Source organism: Stegodyphus dumicola, chromosome 10, assembly GCF_044657685.1.
Source record: "Stegodyphus dumicola isolate Sdum_Otavi_A_Nest chromosome 10, ASM4465768v1".
Taxonomy (NCBI): Eukaryota; Metazoa; Arthropoda; class Arachnida; order Araneae; family Eresidae; genus Stegodyphus; species Stegodyphus dumicola.
The window spans coordinates 142,169,396-142,195,675 of record NC_140777.1 but is presented as its reverse complement, the minus strand read 5'-3'; the positions used below and the strand labels follow the sequence as shown (position 1 = coordinate 142,195,675).

Below are 26,280 nucleotides of genomic sequence, written 5' to 3'. Positions count from 1 at the left end.
GATGATTCTTTGGATGTCAGGCACAAATTTGAACCATTTGGCAGCATCATCTACTGACAGTTTTGCAAGCACTGGGATAAGGGTTCCGTGAATTCTTTCGATCTGGCCGTTGGCTCTTGGAACGCCTGTTGTGATTTTTATGTGTTGAATTCCTTCATCTTTACAGTATTCCTCAAAGTCCTTTGAAGTGAAAGCAGAAAGTGAAAGCAGATCCCTTGTCAGAGATAATTCTTGAACGATTTCCGAAGACAGCTTGTTGGATTTTTAGTTTCTGTACAGCTTCTGCTGTTGATGTTGTCTTGACTGGGTAAAACCAGACAAATTTTGTAAAAGCATCTACCACTGTAAATATATGTCGGTATCTCTTATCTGTAGATGTCAGGGGTCCTACAAAATCTATGTGATATGTGCTTAATGGAATATTGTCCTTTGGGATTGGGTTCAATAGACCTTCTGCTTTGCCTCGCTTTTTATTACAGAGGATGCACTCGACACAGTTCATTATAACATGCTCTATTTTCTTTGTAGCATTCGAAATATGAAATTCTCTTTTCAACAGATCTTCTGTCTTTTGTACAGCAAAGTGTCCTTTGTTATGTATGCCAGGGATGATCTCGAATTCCATCGCTTCCGGCACAACGATGAGTTCTCGACCTCTCTCCTGCAGATACAACACATTATCTTTTAGCAGATACTCATCCCTAAGTCCTTTCTCGACCAGAGTTTTCAATAATTGAAGACGCTCATCAGCCTGTTGCGCTTTTGCGATCTTAGTAGTGATTTCACTTTGCGAACGAGTGACCATGCACACAGCATGCCTACTTAATGCATCGACATGTCTCATCTGTTGATCGGGTCTGTGGATAACTTCATATTCGAACTCTTCGAGTAGCAGTGCCCATCTAGCTATCTTTGGTGTCAGATCTTTTTTCTGCATTGTCTTCTGAAATGCATCGCAGTCTGTAACTATTTTGATTTTTGTGCCTAAGAGATAACTTCGAAATTTTTTCAAGGCTTCGATGATCGCTAGCACTTCGAGTTCATAACTTGACATTTTTTCTTGTTGAGGTGATGTTTTCTTGCTCATGTAATGGATTGGATGCAGCTGTCCATCATCTGAGCGTTGAAGCAAAATTGCACCAAAACCATGACTACTAGCATCCATGTGTAATTCCAAAGGTTTTCCCTGCTGAAAGATGTTAAGTACAGGACTTTTGCTTAAAAGTTCTTTGAGGTGGTCAAATGCCTGCTGCTGTCTTGGCCCAAATTCAAATTCTACACCATTGCGAAGCATATCACTCAATGGTTTGGCTATTTTTGAAAAACCAGGTAAAAATTTTCTAAAATAGCCTGCGAGACCTAGGAAGCTTTGCAATTGCTTAACATTCTTAGGTTGAGGAAAATTTTTAACTGCAAGGGTCTTATTTGGAGATGGACGAATTGTACCTTCTTCAATTAAATAACCGAAAAATTCAATTTTTCTTTTAAGGAATTGACATTTTTTAAAGTTAATTTCTAGTCCATATTCTGAAGCTACTTTTAAAACTCGTTTAAGTTTTTCTAATCCCTCTTTTTCATCACGGGAAGGTATGATAAAATCATCCATGTAAATTACAACTGTATTATCCCTTATTAATTCCCTGAATACATTATAGATAAATCTTAAAAATACACTAGGACTTGTGGTCAAACCAAATGGTGCTCTTAAAAATTCAAATAAACCTGCATGACAAATGAATGCTAAATATTTGGTACATCCTTCATCGGCTGGAACGTGGAAAAAACCATTTTTCAAATCCAAAGTTGAAAAAACTTTCGCTTCCCCCAAATGATCAAGTACTTCCTCTACCTGGGCCATAGGGAAAGAATTTTTTACTACTTTTTTATTTAACTGTCTGAAGTCTACGCATAATCTATGTGTTTTATTACGTTTCTTACATAACAGAATTGGAGATGCGTATTCGGAACAAGATGGTTTAATTATCCCCTTTTGCAACCACTCGTCTATCTGTTTATCAACAATTTTTTGCTCAGCAAACAATAATCTCCGAGACTGTTGCGATACTGGAATATCATCTTTTAACACAATATTCATTTTTAAATCCGTGTCTTTAGTTTTATTTGGTTTATAATTATGAATCAATGACGATAAATCCTTACGAACGTTGACATCAGTAACATGCAAGAAATCCACATCACATTCGTCAATCACATTTGTAAAATTTAATAAAAAACTTGTAATGATGATTCACTTTTAAAATCATTTTCGGTAGCAGGATTAGATGTTTCATGTTTTTCTTCCCGACTTACTTTAAGAAGTTGAGAATAAATGTTTGGTGTTAAAATTAAAGGAACAGATAATTTATTTACGGCTGCAACAATGATTTCTAACCTTGGTGAATTGCTATTTAAAGATAATCCTACTCTAGTGATATCTGCCTCTTTTTTTTCGTCAAAACATGAGCAAAGTATTATTTTACCCTCCAGCGGTGTCTTTATTTGAATGAATGATGAATTTATGACCGGAACTTGAGCGCCTGAATCGATAAGTGCTTTTATTTTTTTATTTTCTACGAAAATATCAGCATATTGCAACTCGTGAATAAAACTGACGTTATTAACACTTGTTTTGTTTTTTCTTTCTGTTTCCTTATGCTTTCACTTTGTTTACGTTTTACGCAATCCCTAGCGAAATGAAAATTTTCACCCCTTTCCCCGCAGACGTAACATGATCTCTCTGGCGTCGATGAAATGACATCATGTTTATTTTTTATGTTTGCCACGACGGAATGAATCATTCTTAATACTTTGGTTTTGAACACTTGGTACTTTCGATTCATTAGACTGAACTTTAGGGTTATGTATTTCAGACAATGATTTTCCTCGGGATGAAAAATATAAATCACATTCTCGCCCTAACTGTGTTGGATTAAACCATGTTCTGCCCTTGCGAACACCTATGTATTCTTTCATTTTGAAATCTAAAGTTTCATACAATTTGTCTGCAACAATTAAATCAAATAACTTTCTAAAATCCTTTTGTGTCTCCCTAACCTGACAGTAGTATTCAAATGTTGTGATCAATCGCGATGCAAATTGAACATGCGACTCGTTTGCTGCTCGTTGAGCATGTTTAAAGGTGTTCCGAACCTCTCTTGGTGTCGGCTGAAATTCAGCTAAAAACAAATCTTTTAGTTTTTCGTAATTCGACAATTCTTCTTCAGTTGCATATGTTAAACGTTATTTGCTTTAACCCCTAGCAAATTAATTAGTATCTCAGCTTGTAAGTCTTTGGGAACTTCTTTGGTGGCAAAAGCTTTTTCCAGTGAAATGAAAAACAAATGCATTGCCTTTGGCCGCTCAGGAACAGAGATTGTAAGTGTTTTAACGCTTTTCAGTAAATTTTCAACACTAGTCTGTGCGTTTCTTCTGTCACCCGATAATGATTGTGATTTTAAATTTTCTAGCTCAATTTGCTTCTCAATTTGGGCTAATTTAAGATGTTCGATTTCTAACAGATAGTGTTCATTACTTGTGTTAGGCGTCCGATCCTCAGCGATCGATTTGACGACGCCACGAACAAATTCAATGTTCGTTTTGAAGACATCAGAATTTTCTATAATTTTTCTAATGTCAGCTTTTTTAGCATCTTCTGGAACATTCTCTCCAATTCTTTCGGCAATTAATTTTAAATCGCTCTTGTTTGAATTATTTAAGAAACTCGTTTTAAAACGAAACACAAGTATCACTATCTTAAAGAAGGAAAAGTTTTCACAGTACCTTTGTTGAAGTTCGACGGCTGGGAGCACCCATAGTTGTGAGGGTGACATCTTATCATCAAACAGAGATCACACTCACGATACAAAGCATCAGGTTTTATTCCTTTTTTATAGAAGAAAAGATAAACGGAATGAGTATGTACAAATGGATTAAATATGTTTAGGAGAGTAATCGCACTGGTTCCATTATGGAGATGTAAAAGTCACAGCAGACCACCTATGTGCGGTCACTTTAGGTAAGTTAAAAGTCCGATCGCCTACGCGCGACCAGTAAGCGGATAGTTGTAGCTCCTTCGCGAGCGTTCTGTTAGACCGCTTCTTTCAGACTTCTCGAACTAACTGAAGATCCTGGAACCTGGAGAGTTCATACAGAGTAGAGGTAGAAAGCGACATCTGGTGCTTTGTTGAGGCACGATTCCCACACGTAATGCAGTTGATACAAAAATAATTATTAACAATTTTTCCAGTGCATTTCCGCACACAACTTTGGAACAAGATGCACAATACATTTGAGATTTGTTTCCATTGCATCTCTGTACTTGGTATTTTTTTCTCTTTATATCCATTTTCTTTTCATGTGTTTTTTCTGAAGACTTAGGAAGGATCTTTGGGAGTTTTGAAGCCATATCTACCACTCTTAACTCCTCTCCTAATTTCAGTTGAAAATCTCTCCTGTTAATGGTGTTTCCTGTTACACTTTTATAAATTGTTCAAAGCTGCATGATCCAAACTATTGAAAAAGATATGTAGAGACCATTGTCTAGAATCCAATTTAACTAAATATTTTCGGCACATCTGATCACAAATATCCATACCATACTTTGTTGCATTGTAAAATGCTATTGAATTGGGCAATTTATTGAGACTGTCTTCAGTTTTTACAGTAGAATGTAATGAGCTCAGTAGAAAAACGCTTTTCTTTTACCTTGATAGATGGTAAATGTGATATTGTCATGTTCCACTAATGTCGATGAATAAAGATTACTACGCATATTTTTCAAAGATATAGGCATTTCTCTTCTCTTCTTTTTCATTGTGTTGACCATAGTTGTATTTTTTGATTTTAGCATTTCTGCTAATTTAATGTTAGTAAAATAGTTATTTGTGGTAATATTCCTCCCTTTGTTTAGCTGTGGCTCCGTTAATTTTATGACAACATTTTCAGACAAACGTAATTCAGGATTTGCTGTTTTATTGTTTCCTAGATAAGGAAATCCATTCAACAGGTATTTAGTATCGACATCGACAGATAATCAAAATTTTACTCCAAATTTGCCAGGTTTGTTAGGCATATATTGTGTAAATCTAAACCTAGCTTTAGATGGGAATAATTGTTCATCAACTGTAATATTCTGTCCTGGCCAGTAGCACGTTTTGTAGTTTTCAATAAATTTGTTCCACATATCTGATGCAAGAGCAAATTTATCAATCTGTAATTGAGTAGATCTTGTCTTTTCATCGAACCTTAAAAATTGTTTTATTTCTTTGAATCTATCTCTTGATTTAGTTTCTTTGCAAAATGCTTTGGACCACAAGGAATATAAATCTAAGCCCTTTGCTCCTGTTACTCATCGGATATACAATATAGTGACAAACGCATCTAATTCAGCCAGAGATAACTTCCAGTCTTTATTTCCAAGTTGCCGATGAGCTTCAGATTCTGTACATTTCTTTATATGCAGCAAGATATCATTGATAAAAAGCACTAGACACTTTGTCCTCAGAAACATGACTCTTTGCAAAAGATGTTGGTCCTGCTGTTTCTTTCAAAACATTAAAAGCCGGAACACGGCTGCAGACTGAATTTTTGGAATTTATTTCATTTCATATAGTGTTATCAGGAGCTGTAAAAACAGCTTTGCAAATACCGTGATCCGTTTTTGCCCATTTATTTCTGCTGAGTTCTTTGTTTACTTCGCTGTCCTCATATTCACTAATAGTCTGGAATTCATCTTCATGTGTCTGGAATTCATCGTCAGTTTCTAGAGAAATATCAATTTCACCTCTGTCAGACTCATTGTCAAATAGCTCCTGCAGCAATTTTTTAATTTCTTCATCCGTAAGACCTCTTTTCCGCTATATGTCTAATATTTTGTAAAAGTTGAAAAAAAGTAGGAAAATATCAGACTATCAGAAAACGGTAGGGAATATAGTCTAGCATGTGATTCTCACAGCATAAAGGAAAGGTGATAATGAACTTGACAGCAGAATTCACATGTACTGAAATACTGATTTGGGACTGCCAAGAAAACATCTGTCCTAACTGTTATCACCTGCAGTAAGTAAGCCGAACTGACAAATGGGAAAATACATCTGTAAAATAAACTATTTCTGAAAAGAAATGTAAGCATGAAAAACCCTGCATCTGCCTTCCTTGCAGTATTTTCTTCAAACCTATAGATAATTGCAAACAAAGGAACAACTTATGTAGACATTACAAAGTAGTGAGACCACCCAGGTTTTTATTCCTCTGGGAGATAGCATGAATGCAATCGAAAAATCCTTATCAGTGAATGTTTTTCATGGGTTATTTGACAATGCCTCAAGCAGAAAGAGGGATAAAAGTAAAGGGGTCAAAATGACCCCGTCCGCCATTCTAGGAATACATACCAATATTTGAAAACTAACAAACCTAGAATGCTGAAAATTTTTTTACAAATATTTGCTATCTATTTCGGAAAAATAAAAAAATTCCAAACGATTTCTTCCAATAAAACAAAAGTAATCAACAGTCAAAAGTGTTCAGGGATCAAAATGACCCCTACCGCCATTCTAGTGTTAAAAAGTTAAAATGACATACATGTACTTAACTTAAAACTCTGTTTATTATTGAAGTAAAACTTTAATTCCTACATTTTAAAATTGTATTATTATTTTCCCTTTTTTTGTTTGTTTGTTCACAAAACCATCAATAACTTCGTAGAAGTCTACTTAATTGCTCCATTTGCTGTTATCTAGACAGTACAGAAAGATGAAAGATTTTTTTATGAAAATATGTGTACTTCTTAAAGGATTTTTATGTAGAATTCTTACAGCTAGCAGTTACTGTTCTCTGTAGTATTACAATATTTTGAACTTTGTTTTTGAGATTGTATTTTCAGATAAACTGAAAAGTTCAAAAGGACTACTATTTGATTTCTTTGAATACTGTATGTAGTGTAAAAACTGTTTTACTTCTCCGTTTAACTCTGTATGGCAATTCAGAATCTCATTATTTTTCAGTCACCGCATGACAGTTTTAAATGATTAACCATTTAAAATAATGTTTTGGAAAATGCTACCCCAAAAGCATTCTGCAAAGGGTGGACTGCCTCTTTCACCTCCCTCTAGCTGTGCCATTTTTGTATCCATTAGAGAATCATTATTTTTCAGTCGCCGCATGACAGTTCACATGATTAACCATTTAAAATAATGTTTTTGAAAATGCTACCCCAAAAGCATTCTGCCAAGGGTGGACTGCCTCTTTCACCTCCCTCTAGCTATGCCATTTTTGTATCCTTTAGAGAATCACCATCCTGGGTAAAACAGGGGTCATGATCCTGGATCCTGGAACCCTAGTGATCTTTCCTCTTTTCCATCTCTTATTATCTGAACTTTTCCTTTTTTCCCCTCCCTTGTGGTTTTTTTTTTTTTTTTTTTTTTGGAGGTGGGGGCTCAAAGAGAGATGCTGTTACATCCTTTTGTTTTTAATTTCTCATTAAGAGAAAACCATCTACATATTTGCCATGCAGTTTATGATCATTGAGACTTTAAAGGAGGATCCTGGTAGTTAAAGGGGCAAGGTATTATCCCCAACACACTGCTTTGGCCTCTGCTTCAGATTGAAATGGGAAGCACTTAATTGTCCCCACTAGTATCAATTGGTTGTGTCCCCACTAGTATCCCCACTAGTGTCCCCACTAGTATCAATTGGTTCATTATCACCTTTCCTTTATGCTGTGAGAATCATATGCTAGACTATATTCCCTACCGTTTTCTGATAGTCTGATATTTTCCTACTTTTTTTCAACTTTTACAAAATATTAGACATATAGCGGAAAAGAGGTCTTACGGATGAAGAAATTAAAAAATTGCTGCAGGAGCTATTTGACAATGAGTCTGACAGAGGTGAAATTGATATTTCTGTAGAGGTGAAATTGATATTCTGTCCTTAGGCTCAGTAGCTTGAGGATAAGCTTTAGGGAAAGCTGACTGTTGTGGGCTTCAAATTGTTGGAACCAGTTAGCCCTGGCACAGGAATCTGCATCCCCTTGTTGGAATCTGTGTGGAGCTCCTGGGTCCAAATCTTTTTCTCTAAAAATAGAAAATTCAACCCACAGTATTCAAATGACAATGATATAATATCTAAAAAAGTCAAAACAAACTACAAATAAAAATACTACAAATATAAATTAAAAATAAAGGAATAACTCAATTTCTTGTAATTAACAGTCCAACAGGAGATATGCACCAACACCTTTTGTCATCCACAAATATATGCAATCAGATGTTAGTGAACTCCAGAATAGGATTGTGTTTTCAAGACCCTGTTTATCCTCCATCTCAATTCATTACACTTCGTGGAATAAAAAAGCTTGGTCTAGTCAACGTAAGTATCTAAGAGTACAAAACACGCAACTGTTGTTAAGGTATAATTTCATAGATGAACATCCTGTTTGTTTTAGAAGAGGAAATTGTCTTAAAACTGTTTGACAAGAATGTTTGTGCTGCGAGATGGATCAAGATGTGTAAGGAAGGTCAGTTAAATAGATACAAAATATGTATTCTTGACCTTCAGCTTGGCTTATCTACCACAAGTATTAAGGCCAGGTACTTACACTGCCCTGTAAATCCTTATATCTTGAAACCCTTCCAATGCTTTCAGTGTCAGTGTTTTGACCATTTGAAAATGTCTTGTTTTGGCAAACTTACATCTGCTCGTTGCTCTTTGGAAGGCTATATTAATGATAAATTGCAATGCCAAACTACTATATGTAAATGGCAAAGTAAGCACATATTTTCTTGACTGTCCCGAAAATGGAAATCAGGAGAGCAGCTGTAGGTGATAAAAGTTACAAGAAACATTTTATGTTTTCAAAGCAGAAGGTTGGTAGCAGAGATACTGCCATGGAAAGCTGTATTTTATGCAAACATAGTGAAATTGGTTAAATCAATAGGCACTCAACAATCAACTTGTATACAAAATAAGCAGCCCATTCAAAACATACAAGAAAAGATAGCTCAGAAATCTGTTCATCTGTAATAATAGTAAAACCAAAGCCTAATCAAACTGAAAATATTAAAGAAGAAATGAAATTAATAAACCTCTTAGGACTCCTAGGAGAGCATAAGTTCAGATTACGTAGATTCTGAGATAGATGGGGAAGAGGGACTATAAATCATGAAAAATCTATTTCTATGGAAAAACCAACCATCAGTCATAATGGCCACAATTGTTTGATGGAATTGTCATGGCTTTCTCCCAAATCGTCTTAACGTCAAAGATTTGATCGATTACATCACCCTATATGCTTGGTGATTCCGAAAATCATGCTCAAGTGGGAACAACATTATAAGCTTCAGAGGTGTTTATTAGCTAGGAAAGGTAATCTGGTAGGTAAGCATGTCAGCAGAGGTCTAAATCTCATCACCTTACTTGACATCTCTCAGTTTGATTTCTTGAACCACATGCCTCTAAGCTGTTGAAGTTCGAATAAATATATGGAACTTAGTTCCCGTTTGTTCAGTGTATTTTGCCTCCAAATCACCATATCAATTGGCGAGATTTAAATGATCTGAAAGAGCAGCTGCCTGTATTCTTTATCATAATAGGGGACTTATATATTGTAAAAACAGCCATAGTCAGATGTCTTTGTATGTCTCTTGGGGCATGGATCATTGCTTCGAATCTGTAGAACACTTATGCACTCAAAACTGGATTATGGTTTCGCATGACCATCTATTTTATTAAAACATGATCCTCTGTATCACTTAGGCTTTGCGGATCTGTTCCAGAATGTTTAGAACATCTCCAGTCCATTGAAATTTATGTATTTATTACTATAAACCGTGATTTCAGTTGAGGTGTGAGCAACTGTCTCTTCATTATTATTCCAATATATTATCACAGTGTGACCACCCATGTAAAGTGCTTTTGCCTGATGACAATGTATGAGCATCTTTTTGAAGCACAACCATTTTGTGTGCCTTCTATCTCTGTAAGGGTTTGCTCAGTGATTGGAGTTCATAGAATGATTGATGTTTATAGCCAAGTGGTAAAGCATTTTGAAATTCCACCGTGGGAAAAAGCGCAAGCCAACTTTTTTATGCTTTTCACCATCTTTATGAATGAAATACTAAAGGTATATATATATAGACAATCATTTCTTGAACATAGGTAAATATAGCAGATATATTTCTATATATTCAGATGGGTTGGAGGGAACTAATCATCATGTTGGAGCATCGCATGTTATTGAATGATATGAAAGTCAGTTCTGACCTCTGAATTATATGCTGTATATTATACTCTATCACTCATTTCTAAACTATGTAGCAAGAAGCTTATAATTTATCCTGAATTGTTTAGTGCTTTGAAACCTCTAGACACATTTTCCTGTACACAGAATCCAGTAGTTGATATTATGAAGCTAATCTGGACTGTTAGGAAACATGGTTATCAGGTATTTTACTACTGGGTTCATGGTCATGTGGGAATAAAAGGCAGTGAAGTGGCAGACATCACAGGTAAGTCTGCCATTGAACTGTCCAATCAGCTTAATCCTTTTAAAGATATCAGCACTGTAATCAAGCAGAATATCATCACTAAATGACAATGACTTTGAGATATTCAGTTTCACAACAAACTGAGAAGCATAAAATCCACATTGGAAGACTGAGAAGCCAAAAGAAGACAGAGGAAGTCCTTTTGATTCAACTTAGAATTGACCACTGTTGTGTTACACATAATTACCTTCTAAAAGGCAAGAGAAAACCTGTTTGTTCAAGGCAAAATGTCCCTCTATCAGTTAATTATTTTTTAATAGAATATGTACATTTTAAGCGTCTTCATTTAAAGTATTTTAACAGTCTGGACTTACCTCATGACCGTGTAATAGAAAAAGAGTGTGCTTTTAATATATTTCATCATATGAAAGAAAGTAGTTTTTGTTATTTAATTTGAATGATTTTAAATATGTCTTTGTTATATACATTGAGATTTTATCTGGTTTTATATTTTAAGTTAATCATGTGGATCTGATGTATGGATTTAGATAATGTAGGAAATGAATCATGTGTTTGGCACATGCCAGGAGTTCCACCAATTAACCAACTATCTTACAATCAGAACTAAGTTTTCATTGGAAAATATATATATATATATATTTTTTTTTACAAATGGCGGGCACTTGCCTATAACGGCATTGGCCACTACCAAGACCAGAAAGGGTAGCCATTTTATTGTGGAGGCACTTAATAGTGGCCATCATTACCTCCTGTGAAGGGACAGACAATTTTACATCCATGCCTTCTCCAGGATTTGAACCCGGGCCCTTTGGTATTACAGTCAGGCTCCCCTAACCACTATACCGTCTAGGCGGCAAAAATTATCAACGCCTTTGCCGGGAATCAAACCTCGGACCTCTGGAATACTGGGCCAGCATATAGAACCACTAAGGCACTTGGAAAATAAATACGCTGGATTCTCTTCTGTTGATGGGGCACCGCTCAGCACCAAATGTAAACCCTGACACAAAATGATACATAAAGCATCATGAATATAATAGCTATTTTATGCATATAATAAATATAATATATGTAATTTAAAGGCTGTGTGTTATGCCAAATTTTTAAAATTCTGTGTTTTTTAAAGCAAAAATGGTTACTATGTACATGGGTAGAATGAAACTCTTGTTCTTTCCATGTACACAGTAGTTTGTGTTGCTTAAAAAAATAGAGAATTGCATAAAGGCATTGAAGAATGGCTATGCACTTCAAGGCAAAAGCAACTGAAAATTACTGGATCGATGTTCTTTTTGCTTGTTTGTAACAATGCTATTGCCAAGGTGTTGTAAACAAGCTGCTTTATTTAGCACTTTGACATGTATCTTGTTATTGGGGTCATTTTAAAGAAAAGCACAATGCATGGATATTAAAATTTTACTTAGCATATTACACCAAAAGAAGTATGCATAATAATTTGATATTTACTTCATATTAACACTAGTTAGTTGTTTACAAGTGAAGGTATTTAAAACTTGATTATTAAAAGTAGTGAAAGATTAAGCATTTTTAATTAGTGAATCATTATTTGCAAGGTGACTTGTGCATTGTTGTTATAAATATGGCCATACTCTTTACTCTCATTAAGGAGGTCTTGTTTTCTGCATAAAATTTTATTTATGAAGTATTAATTAATTGTATTTATGAAACCATAATTTAAATATTGGGACCCCCTTATTATCGACAATACACCTTAGTGTGCTCCATCCTTATGAAGATGCTCACAAGTTTGCTGTTTAAGCTATTTCATAATAAAATAATTATACTAATTTGAGAACTAGTGTTTTTGTGCATGTAAACAAACCTGCAAGTCAGAAGGAGTTCAGAGTTCACTGGTGCAGGATCATTATTGTGAGGTGCTAATCTCCTTGTTTATATGGTTCTTTACTTATAGCATCACATTCCTCTCAACTTTTCTAATCAATTTTGCTTATCTGCATGTATCTTATGACTAAGCTTCTACAGCAAATCAAATTCTTTTTGTATAATTCCTTTCTAGTACCACTGCTATCATCTTCTTTCACTCAGTGTTAACTTGTCTTCTTTGCTTCGAAAATGCCCCTTTCAGTTAGTAAGACATTGAGCAACATTAGATTATTTGTTTTAATCTCCTATCTAAACTTTTTGTATGAGTTTGCTTTGAAATTTGTTTATTTGAATTAAAAGAATGAGCAGAATGGCTTTCTCTTAGCTTGACTCTTGATATAAAGAGAATCTAGAAAAAATGGACTCAATATATAGATGCGCGCATGCACATATATGAAAGTAATCCATTTTCTTCTTGACATTGGAGATTTTTCATATAGTATGAAAACATTTTTTATACTAGATTCTAAATTTATTTACTCAGTGTGCAGTAGTAAAGTATTGTACAGTTTATCTAGTTTGAAAATTATGAAATGTAAAAGATGCCAAATTATTAAGCCATTTTGTAAATTTCTTTTAGGCTGAAAACAAAGCTATTAACTTAATTATGGAAGAAGAAAAAGAAAAATTAAGAGCTGAAAGGAGGAGAGCTAAGAAGAAGGTAAATATCATATATAGTGTTTATTGATCCTTCGAAACTTCTTCTTGGTGACTATCATAAAATAAAAAGTTAAATTTACTTTGAAGAACCAGTTTTATCATTTACTTATAATCTGGATAAATTACGAGTTTTAAATGCTTTATTTTCAGAGAAGGAAGGAAAGGAAAAAACAACAAAAATCAGAACAAGGGGAAAACGTAAAATCGGTAGTTCAAATAATAATTTTCTTTTTGAAGTTTTATTTCTTTGCTTTATATTTTTATTGATTCATGTAAACCCTGTATAACATGGTGATTGTGTTCCAAGAAAAAGCCATGTTTTGCAAAACTGTTACACAAAACTAAAAAAATTATTAAAATGAAAAGTTGACTAAGATTTAGAAATTAAAAAAAAAAAAAGTATATTTTGTTTTGGTAAGTATCCAAAATATGTTTATTAAAACTATTAGTCACTTAAACACATTTATATATATTAATACCAAAAGTGTCTATTGCTCACTTTTTCATTCCTGCTGTGCACAATTAAATAAAATGCAGTGTGGTAAATTTCTTCATCTTCTGAAATTTCTTTTATAGCATATGTATTTTGCTTCTTTTCAGCCTTATTCTGTGAATTTTAGTTGCGTACTTTTTCCATAGAAAAATATTTTATGAATTTTATAGTATGAAATTTTACAAAGTTCTCTATTGACTTTTTTTGCTTCCTGCAGGAAAAAAAAAAAAAATTATTTCATGGAAGGAATTGATGAACGTTTTTTAATATCTATGAACTGCTGAAATTTTCTAGTTTTTCAATTCATGTTTTTTGTGTAAATTTTAAATAATAATCTTAAAATTAATTTTAAAAAGCTTTTATTTAAATTTTGTCTATCGTAAAAAGAGGCAAAAGAAAACTGAATTTATCTGTTGGCACTGAAATTCTGATGTGATATCAACTGCTGCTTGCCTTCTTTATTTAGTATATTATGTAATAATATGCAGCTGAAAAGCAATCAAATTAATCTTTTCTTGGAAAAAATTGGCATTATCAATTTTATTTTTCATAACTGCTTTAAATATTCTTCACTTTTTTATTTTATAATTTTCATAGCTAATGCTGTTTTTTACTTCATTTTATTTTTGTAAGCTGTTCAAAATAAAAAATAATTGTAAATAGGGAATATCCATCATATACATTTCAAAACTTAAATTTTAATCTCTCTCTCACACACACAGATACCAAAAAAAAAAAAAAAAAAAAAAAAAAAAAAAGAAAGAAAGAAAGTGAAAAAGAAAAAACATAAAAGATTTTAAGATATTGTTACGTTATTTTCTTCCTTCACGTTCGTACGGGGTTCGTAGATTTGGAATGAATAACGACGACACTTGATGAAGTATCGAAACATACTTTACCAATATTAATCATATAGCTCAAAAATCACTTTTACAGTCGTCGAACTGTTATAAACACGCTGACACGTTCAGCGACACAGCATTCACACTGTCAGGCAATAACGGTGGAAACAGCTTCACTGCAAAGCACCCGAGTACAGCTCCCAACTCTGCTTGGTCGTTCTCGGAACTCCACGTACTCTCAAGACTCTCCACACGATGCACTCGATGATACACAAGAGTATAGCTCTCGAGTCAGCACAGTCTTACACAAAACTCAACGATGCACTAAAAGACTCTCTCGATGCACTCGACGACCAATTCGGCAATAGAGTTTGAGACACTCGCTCAGTGACTGACTATCAGCTCGCTAGACGAGGCACACACACACTGACTGCGGACCAGCAGTTTTATAGCTTTTGTTTGGTGTTCAAGAACATTCTGGGCTAAACCGGTAAGAATTTCTTCCAGAATGTTCTCCATCTGTCCATGGTATATTGCCAATTTTGTCGCCAAATGTGGTCACCCTTCCTTTCCTTGCCATTTTATGGAACCCTAAATCTGCTTTGTGGGGAAGCCATCTTACCGCGGCTGTACATTTCGTAACAATATGTTTGTAAGTTCAACGTGTGTTCTACAAGGTCTTTTCCAGTTCCATCTTTTTGTGCACTCCTTTCTTTTAAACCTTCCATATAACCAAGAGTTTAACCTTGAATCTCTAAAGTTCCCAAAAAGGCGACGGATAAGTCATCTTTTTTATTATAATTCCAAAATGAACATCTTAGTTTGCACTTTGACTTCTCTTCAGTGTAACACAGTCCATTAATCTATACAAGGACAGATGTGGTTGTCTCTTTATTGTGGAGGCACCTAATAGTGGGCTACCATCGCCTCCTTTGAAGGGGACGGACAGTTACAGCCATGCCTTTTTCGGGATTCGAACCCAGGCTCTTCAGTATCACTGTCAGGCTTCCCTAACTGCTATACCATCTGGGCAGCCCAAATATGTACTTTAATTGTCTAAAAACACATTTCAGAATGCATATCTGTATATTTAAAGAGCATGACTAATATTTTTTAGCATATGTTACATTCTATAACAAAAAATAAACGAACCAAGAAGGAATCATCCGATTGCTTTGAAATTTAGTATGCTTAAATGTTTTGACCAAATATGCAAATGATTAAAATATGGTGCCCAATGAATGAATAGTGCAATCTCCAGCGCATCAGACCTGTGCATCCAGTGGATGCATATAAGGAGCTGTTCTTGAACTGTTGTTAAAAATTTCTGTTGCATTTAGGATTGCGATTTAGGATACCTTTCAATGACGAAGAAAATGCTTACTGCAAGATTCAAGCTCATTATGAGCAACTGTCAGAGTTTGAAAGATGTCATATCACTGGATTGAAAGAGGCAGGTTGGGCAAAAAGGAGAATCGCTCATCATATGAGTCGAAGTGATGCACCGATTAGAAGATGCTGGCAAGAATGGGTGGACAATGGCAAATTTTAACATCATAAATGGTAGCGGTCGACCTAGGGCCACAACAGATCTAACAACACGGGACAGAGTGATTGTCAGATCAGCTGTCATGATGCCTGATTCATCACTAGAGTGAAATCTACACTTGTACCAACCATTATGCCACCTGCCACTCACGCCTGCACACTGTTGAGCCAGATTACAGTGGTGCTTAACTCGATCAGGTTGGAATGAAGCTGACTGGGGACGTATAGTCTTTAGCGACGAATTAGTGTTTTCATTGACACAAAATTCGGCAGGAAAGTAGCATATATATTTATGCATAAAACAAAATTAATAATTATATACAGAAATGAAAACAATATTAAATTTTTGTAAGTTATCAGATAATGACATACAGAAGACTTAAACAGAATTATGTATAAAGTGAAAATAAACAGCATAAAATGAAAAGCAGGACATTAATAGGGTATGTGATCCCCCCCCCCTCATCTGTATACAAAGTTTATACCTTGTGACCATGCTTTCAATTAGGTGGTCAACCACTGCAGAATTAAGCAATACCATTCTCCTTGTAGAGCAATTTCCAGCTCAATAAGAGTGGATGGAGGTGCGAAACGTGAAGATACAGTACAGCCGAGAGCATCCCAAAGATTTTCAAAGGTATTAAGGTCAGGTGAATATGGTGGCCGCGCCATATGCGCAGTCCCTTCACTCTCCAGGTAGTCATCGACGATATCAGCTCTATGGGGACGTGTGTTATCATCCATTGAAACAAGTAAGGCCAACTGCACTGCTGCAGCATACAATGTCACAATGGGTTCTAGGACTTCATCTCAATACCGGACAGCCATCAAAGAACCCCGTTTAGAGATGTGCATGTCTGTGCAGTATCCTAATGAAATCCCTGCCCACACCATTATGCTTCCGCCTTGGAATGCATGATGTTTGGTGATATTTTGGGACTGATTGTGTGTTTGTTGTTTACCCCATATCCTTAAACGCTTGTCATCTGGCTCCAGAGCAAATCTTGACTCATCAGTAAACATGACATTGCCTCAGTCACACATTCCAATTGACATGTTCCGGCACCACTGTAATCATGCCTTCTAAATTGGACAGATAGAGGAACACAAACTTGAGGTACCCGGGCATACAGTCCACTCATACGTAATCTTTGGCATGCAGTAGGTGCAGATATCGCCTTACCAATGGACGCTGTAACCATAGATGTCACACGTGTGGAGGTCACTCTGCGATTCCGCTTGGCTAAAATAGCAATATATCGATCTTCCGAGGGGATTGTAACCCATGGGCGACCACCTTCGGACGACTGTCTGTGTGGTTTAGAATTGTTTCCATAAATGTGAAATTACAAAATGATGAATGCTGAAGAAAAGAGCAACAACTGTGATCAACTTTCCTGCTTCAATGCACACACAGCACACAAGTACTTAGAATCCATTCATCTTCTGGAGGTCATAGAAACACGTATGTCTCGAAAACAAATGGTACGAAAGTTTTAAACACCTTCTATCAGCACTTACAATCAACTTCTGTAACCCTTCATTTGGCTTCTTATAAGACTAAGTTGGCTTCTTATAAGACTGGCTTTTTTCCATATTTCTTGACATGAAAGTGTGATTGGTTGTTACCTTATGGTTGTTTTTAACATATTTGCATACTTCCATCTACCTCTGCAGCAAATTGCAGCCTCTTCAATTCTGATTAGCTTCCGGAAATTAGCATTTTCCTCTCCGTGCTTAACTTTTGGAAGTGAGTGTAATATTGGGTTTCTTGACCATTATATCCATGCCACCTGATGTAATTCTTTTGACCATCGTCGTTTCTGTGTCAATCCTCGTAGTCAAACAAATGATAACTCTCTTATCTTTCCATTCTAAAACTAAGGTGTTGCCCCATCGATATGCGACCATGATTTTGTCGAAAAATTTGGCCTTTTTTATTTCCTTGGGCAATTCTTTCCTGTTTGTTAAAATTGTTCCAGTAAGATTACATTTCGATTTGGTTAGTTCTTGAGATAAGAAATAATTAGTGTAGTAGTGGTCTGTGTATATATGGTGCCCCTGAGCACCTGGAATTTACTCCAACAACATTTGATATAAGTGTATCAGGATACTTAATGAAACTGGTAAATCGGTTCTGAAGTCGGATTTCATCGGAATACGACATAGACGCTTGCTCTCGTTGCTGTCGAACAATGATCCTCTAAATTGTTTGACAAGTGTTTTCAGAAATAGCAAATGGCTCAATGGCTTTTCCCCTTTTTTGGTCTTTTCTAGTTTATACAAAATGTATGAATTGACCAGGGAAATTTTTGGTCTGCTCGACCAACACCACCCATATAATATTGGGTTTCTTAACCATTATATCCACACCACCTCATGTAATTCTTTTGACCATCGTCATTCCTGTGTCAACCCTCGCAGTCAAACAAGTGACAACTCTCTTATCATTCAACCCTAAAACTAAGGTATTGCCCCGTCGATATGCGACCGTGGATTTTGTCAAAAAATTTGGCTTTTTTATTTATTTAATTTTTTTTTTATATCTATTTTTTTATTTCCCTGGGCAATTCTTTCCTGTTTGTTAAAATTGTTCCAGTAAGATTACATTTCAATTTGGGTAGTTCTTGAGCTAAGAAATAACTAGTATAGTAGTGATCCGTGTACATATGGTGCCCGAGCACCTGGAATTTACTCCAACAACATTTGATGTAAGTGTATCGGGATTCTTAATGAAACTGGTAAATCGGGTCTGACCAAGAGCTCTGTGGTGAGTGATCCACAATATGGCAAAATGCAGCAAATGTAGCCAGTCTTTGAATCAAATAGAGCATAAACTCTGATACTACATTTTGTCGGTTTCTTTGGATTGTATATTATGAACGAAATTCGACCCTTGAATTTTATAGTTGATTCGTCCACACATAAGTGCTCTCCCGGGATAAAATAATCCAAAAACTTCAAGTTGACATAATCCAAAAAGCAGCTTATGTGTTGTAGATCGCGTTCGTAGATTGGTGTTGTGTGTTGGAATAATTTCCAGATGAAGCATCCAGAAGATTTGGCTAAATCTGTCTCTTGTAAATATATCTGAATAGAAAGGAATACAACTGACGACATTCCTCGACCAATATTCTTGCAAAACTGGCCAACAGTAACATCCCCATATTGATTAAGACAGCAAAAAATGCCCAGAACTCTTCGTTGGCCATATCACGCCAGCTTTGCCAAATCGAATTTGCAGATAGCATCTTCCCTTCCAATTTTCTTTTTGCATATATATTGGTTTCACAAATAATTTTTTTTTCACGAGGTCATTAGTGAAAAACAGTTAAAAAAATCTATTGGTTGTTTTATGTTAAAAACTAATTGTGTTGCTATGGAGTTTTGGCCAGGTATAAATTGTACGTTTGGCAGCACTTTGTCGTAGTCTGTGCAAAGTACCCTTGTTGAATTCCTTGCATCTTTCACAGTTTCACTTTTAACTTCTCTTTCAACATCACTCTCAACTTCACTGTCACTGTCTATAATTCTAATTTTCCGTTGTCTCACACCTCATACTGCATCACTGTCTTCTCCACTGGATTCATTCGGCGTAATCCATCGGAAATCGATGTAAGTTCATCCAAAGCGGCAAAATCGAATTTGTCCGAACTCGAGCTGATCTGATCTTCCTCCATATTTTTAGAGCTCAAACACTTTTTAGTTACTGTATTTACTGCCAAGACTGTTTCAAGTGAATGCTACGCTGAGATTAATTACGTAGCGTATTCGGAAACTAAGTACCATTTCATTCTATCGCTGTCGCAGCGCTGTGGTAGGCGTCCTGCGCATGTGCACTAGTCTTTCTTGTTCACTGACTTTCAATTGTCGCCATTTTAGTTGCTCTATGTTGTGTTTTCAGTTTGCTGTGCGCATTCAAAATGTTTAAGACAATTAGTTCTCCCGCTGACTGTGAGATTTGTGCTGTGATTAAATTTTTGAACGCAAGGAATGTTAAATCGGCCAAAATTTATCGTCAAGTGACAGAAGTTTACGGTAAATACGCGATAAGTGATGGAATGGTGAGAAAGTGGGTAAGAATATTTAATGCAGGTCGAACAAATGTCCATGCCGAGGCTCGGAGTGGTCGGCCTTCTGTTGTCACCGATGATTTAGTAAGGAAAGTTGATGAAGCAATTCATGAGAACAGACGCTTCACAATGACAACTCTTTCAGAGGCATTTCCACAAATTTCACGTACTGTTTTGTTCGAAATTATGTCTGACCGCTTGAATTATCGCAAACTGTGTTTCCGATGGATTCCAAAAATGCTCACTGATGTTCACAAAACAAAGCCACTTGGTAGTGCCCTGACATATCTCACGCGGTACAGTGATGAGGGAGAAAACTTTTTAAACCAAATTGTGACAGTTGATGAAACTTGGATGTGTCATTTCACACCAGAATCGAAACAACAATTGATGGAGTGGAGACACACTCATTCTCCGAAAAAACAAAAGTTCAAAGTGACAATGTCATCACAAAAAATCATGTGCACTGTCTTCTGGGATAGGAAAGGTGTTTTGCTTACTGAATTTCTTCCCAGAGGTGAAACCATTAATGCAGCATGATATTGTGAGACTTTAACAAAACTGAGGCATGCCATTCAAAACAAACGAAGAGGAATGCTCAGTAAAGGAATTGTGTTGCATCATGACAATGCTCGGCCCCATACTGCTGGTGTCACTCAATCATTAATTCGACAGTTTCATTGGGAGCAGTTCGATCACCCGCCGTACAGCCCGGACTTGGCGCCATCCGACTATCACTTGTTCCTTGAATAAGAAACGCGAGCTTGGTGGCAGGCGCTTTGGATCTGACGATGACACGAAAAATGCTGTGGAGTCGTGGTTATCGAAACTGGCGAGAAGTTTCTTTGACGATGGTATACAAAAACTGGTCACCCGCTATGACAAGTGTTTGATCATTGGCGGAAACTATGTTGAAAAATAGTTTAAGACATGTATTTTCATGTAAAAATAAAATTGGATTCGAAAAAATTGTTTTACTTTTTTTTTTTTTTTTCAAAATGGTACTTAGTTTCCGAATACGCCTCGTAAACTGAGCTTAAGATTTGGCTACAATGTCAGCGGAGCATAGTCCACAAAAGTACTTCCAAAAAAAATATTGCACATCGTAACTAAAGAGATTGAGTTACAAAAGACCATAGCGTTGTAGCAGCGTCACTCGATTTAAAACTTCAAATCACTTGGGGCCACAGCAGCGCTGCTCGAGTTGACGCTTCAAATCGGCCGGCCATACCGGCGCTGCTTGAATGCAAAGGGTTAACAACCCACACCACTATCTGCAGACTTTAATACCACATTTTGTTTTAGTCCAAGCTGTAGTGGCTTTCATTAATAAGTCATGGTATTTTTTATTGCAAATTCAATTTTAACACTTTACCAACCAATCGGCTTTTTATCGCCAGTGCCTACCGACTGATAGCCTATTAATCGCCAAAGCCTACCGACCGATCACTTATTAATCGGCTTTTTTTCACCAACGCCTATCGACTGATAGCTTATTAATTGGCTTTTTTCGCCAATGCCTACCGACCGATGCCATTTGCTATATCATCTGCATTTTATTATTAGTATTGAGGTACACTGCTCAAAAAAAAAAAAAAAGGACAGTTCTATATCTCCCGTTGTACTGGGCCGATTCATGAAATTCAAATTGCGTTCTTCATGTCTCGAAAGCGCGACTTAGGATGTATATTAGATTTATATATAGCACTATTCTAACATAGATATTTTCACACAAAATCGGACTTTTTCTGAAATAACATACCAAGTTTTTTACATATTTCGATTTTACGACTCAAATTATGCCTGAATATTAAATTTTGTAAAATTTGGTGTGAAATTTATGGAGAAATTCAACAATTTATGTTGGCGCTTTTTATTCAGTTTGCACCAAAATCAGTTCACTTGGTGAACTTCTTAATATGTGGCAACCTATTTTCATTTCCATTTTTACATAGTGCATGAGAGGAAGAAAAGAATCAATCGCTCTTTCTTTCAAATAATTTTCTTTATGTTATATTTTTAGTTATAACTGCGTATTTAAATTATTTATTCGAACTGCGTAGTTTAAATCAAAGGCGCATTGTTTATTTATTTTTTTTTTTCAAATAGTTTTCTTTATACTATATTTTTAGTCATAGTTACTATTTTAGGTAATTTTTAAATTTTTAGACTTTTAATTGTTAGTGTTGTGTTGTCTCCTCAGACAATTATTTTAAAATTTTCTATTTATTCATTCTAACTGAGCATTTTAAATATACTTATTAATATAAATTTTCCAGAATTTGATTTTATTTATTTGAATTGCGTTTCTTTCGGAAGAATACTTTGTAACCCAGACTACGATGCATTTGAAAACAGCGTATACTAAAAGAGAAAATACAGTAAAGCACACTTAACACGCCTTTCAATGTTTATTTCCGAAAAGATATATATAAATAAGAGAGATGTATAACCGAGATTTTAATTTAGGATGACTTGCATACACTGCTTTAAACAGTTTTATCATTGTGCCCTGCATTACACAATTTTATCCTACATCTGGTTTCTTAAAACGTTATTCATATTTTAGTCAAATATTTTATTTTTGAAATCGCAAGAATCGAATATCATAAGATTAAAAAGTTTTTAATTTAAAAAAGTACAAATACTAAATTTTACGCAAAAATTAATTTTTTCTTCTCTGTTTCTTCAGGCATTCTCCTTCGTTCTTGCTCTTTTTCTTTAGGCATTCTGCAAGTATATTAAAAAGCATCCAACTTTTCGAAACATCTTTGTATTTCTGACAATCATTTTAAATAAAGTTATCGCCTTTCATTTCATAAAGGCCCACAAACGGCCGAGCAGTAAATTCGCTGAACGCTGGTAGTTCACTCCGGGGTTCAAATGCCGGTAAACGGGCTGGTTGCATGGGTGTTTTCGTGGATTTTCTCATGTGTACCGTGTATGCCAGCTGGTTTTCCTTTGAAAGTTCTTCACAAAGGCATCCTTCCTTTTAGGCAGATAACCCTGCTTTGACGTAACTTAATAATCCAATTCAATCCATTTCATCAGTATTTGGTCAGAGCCTTTATCAGTCTTTAGAGGCTAAACATTTTGAAGGTATGAGATGAAAGAAAAGACTGGTTTCATCAAGAGGTTTTGGTTTATTTATTTATGACAAAGCACACTGGGGCTATCTGCTTAAGGGGATTGATGCCTCCGTGGAGAACTTTCTAAGGTAAACTGGCTCGCATACATGTTACACATGGGAAAAACCAGGAAAACGCCCATGCAGCCAGCCCGTTCGCGGGATTCGAACCTCGAACCGAACTACCTGTGTTCAGCGACTTTACCACTCGACTGCCGTTTCATCAGGAGGAAAAAAAAAAAAAACATCTTTAGGTGACATCCACCTACATCACTGGATAAACTCCTGAATCTTCAAATAATTCGACTGAGAAATCATGGGATTCTCCGTTTATGATACGATATGATGTTCTATAATGTAATTTAAATTTATACAACCATATAGTCTAAAACCAGTCGCTTTTCACTTTAATCTGCAATGATATCGTTTTTGTCTTTTCTGTTAACACAAGCTCAATTGATGGTATTTGCAGGTGTACATGTCCAAGTGTTTTCTCTTTGAACACCTAAATTCTTTGAAGTATCCTGAAAGTGTCTTCAAAAGCGTCCAACTTTTTTAAACACCTTGGTATGTCTGACAGCCAAATTTCCCTGCAAATTTTTGCTTACTTTTCTCCCTAATTTTCTTCTTTCCTTCTACAGTTATTTTCAGTGCTCACACAAGAAAATTAAGATTTTTCTATTGCTAGACTTCCATAAATTTTGCATTCTAGTCAATTTTTTTAAAAATATCAATTACATAAATTGCGTTTCAGCTGAAGACAGCTTTTCATTTTCTAGTCATTTTAACTATAATTAAAGTTTAAAGCGAAGTCCAAAGGATAAATATTTTAATTAAAAGATTTTTGCTAAATGACAAAGAAATAAAACAGTTCAGCAGTGTTTATTCTATACTACCGAGGGACCCAATTCTTATATCGACTGAAAACAATCTAAATCATATTAAATATACCATGCTTTTTTATATAATCTATAATGCGAGAGAAAAATTAGCTTCTTAAAACATTCTTTCTAAGAGGATTAATATAAAAATTTATATTTATATATATATTTTTAAAGCTGGGTCTACCAAACGGTGTGGAATGACTGTTATGCAATCGAATGCAGTTGGAGAATGCAATGGAACTAGGTAGATAACATGAGGGATTTCTTTGGCCCAAATCGATTAAAAGCATTTTGAATCAGTATCATGTTTTAGGACCGAATTCAGGCTTCAAAAATTACAAATTAGCGATCTGTAAGAAAACAATTTCCAGATTGTACTCACTTGTGCGAGTGATTTGCGATCTCACATTTTCTAATCGCTAATTCGTGGTTTTCATGGACGAATTTCTCCCTTACATGGATGGCGCACTGGAGTTTTATCGAATTTAACACCATTAAATGGTAATTTGCTCACTTCAAAGTTTCTTAAGGGTATACAACATATTAAACCCGTGTAACAAAAGGTTAAGTTAGATTCTGACCCATATTTCATTTAACAATATTGTGTACAGCGCCATTTCTCCCCTGGTGGTGAGGTTTCGAACTTTCTTTTTTTCGCGGAAAATAAATTCCCATGACCGCCTTTACATAGTTACAAAGTTTGATAACATTTGATCCAGTAGTTTTCCTTTTATGACCGTTTCAAAGTGAAACTTTAATTATAACCACCCTGTATAGTATTAAATTTTAATTTGAAGCTATGAGTTATATGTATATCATGCGTAAGATTTTCGCTTTTATGGAAAAATAAAGAATCGAAGCAAATATACTTAAGATAATGGACCAAAACTGAAAAAATTTCCCCTCCCTCCAAAAATAAAATATTGAAACTTCGACCTTGAATTTATTGGATTATCGAAATATTCAATTTGACTTATCATTTCAGTCCTAGTTCCGACAACAATTACGTCAAAAATTCCGAATTACTGAAGCTGAAGTAAAAGGTTTAGTATATATTTACTGTATGTTTATAAAGTAATCAGTGTGTAATAAAAATATATTATAGAATTTACGCTGATCCAACTTTTTGTCTGAATGCACAACATGTAATGGAAGAGAAGGCTTGTAGAGATCTGTTTTTGACATGCCTCTAAAAGTCGATGTTATACTCCTTTTTATTATTTCCTTTTGTCTCTTCAATGGCAAAAAACTTTCCTTTGAGAGGCAACTTTAGTTTTGGGGAAAGAAAAAAAAAAAAAAAAAAAAAAATCACAAGAAGACAAATTTGAAGAACATGCAGGACGATTGAGGACACATACTTATTTCTGAATACAAGTGGTTCTCCGATTGGTTATTGAATAATGAAAAGATGCAGTGTCATGCAATACAAAACATTTGGATTACGTTTTCTGCTTAAATAACGTAAGATTAAAAGTCATCTGCTTAATTCACAGCCATTTACAAGTCAACTACTCGGGCAATTGCAAAATCGTTTTGATTTTGAGCTTGTAAGTCAAACCTAATATCACGGGATTTAAACACTTCTTTAATCTTCCGAGAACGTTTCTTCTTTAGCTCATGTTCGAAGAATATTAAGTGAATACAATTATTGCAAAAGAAATTGAATATTCATTTGCACTATGGCTTGATAGTTTACTAACGAGTTAACAAAACTTAAATTCTGCTCTTCATGTCTAAGAATACAACAATATTTTAAATATTTACAAATAAAATATTTAATTGGAGCCTCGTCAGTTGCCTAGCATTTGAAGATTGTTAAATACTAATTGTTTGTTGCGAAGTCTATCCCAGGTGATGCATGGTTGATTTTCATAGTTTTCTACGTTCTCTTTACAAAGGTTATCTATGAAAGCATCTTAACCAAATAGCTCCCATGTTCTTTCTATGTTCAAATACCAACTAACCTAGTTTAAGCACAATTTCCAAGTGAAGTTACTAGCAAAACCCGAATATTCATCAAAAATCATATAGCTTGTCAATCGGGAGTAACATGAAAGATACAGCGCCAATAATTAAATTGTTGTTACAATACACTGTTTCTAAACTTAGATGGTCATTCCTTTATTAAATATAATTGATTTGTAATTTCTACTAGTGCTGATGGTAAGAATTAAAGTGCAAATAAATAATATTGTGTGCAGTCTTGATTAATATAAAATTAGATATATTTGCATTCAGACAGAAAG

General features: G+C 35.1%; 1 protein-coding gene across 1 annotated transcript in view; it reads left to right on the top strand.

Annotated features, from left to right (window-relative positions):
* Window positions 1-26,280, top strand: part of LOC118186862 (uncharacterized) — a 116,879-nt gene that overhangs the window by 29,021 nt on the left and 61,578 nt on the right. Inside the window, exons 6-9 of the mRNA XM_085825154.1 lie at window positions 8,444-8,588; window positions 10,315-10,561; window positions 12,988-13,068; window positions 13,218-13,274. Of these exons, the coding sequence (XP_085681280.1) occupies window positions 8,444-8,588; window positions 10,315-10,561; window positions 12,988-13,068; window positions 13,218-13,274 (530 nt within the window). The remainder of the gene's footprint in view (window positions 1-8,443; window positions 8,589-10,314; window positions 10,562-12,987; window positions 13,069-13,217; window positions 13,275-26,280) is intronic.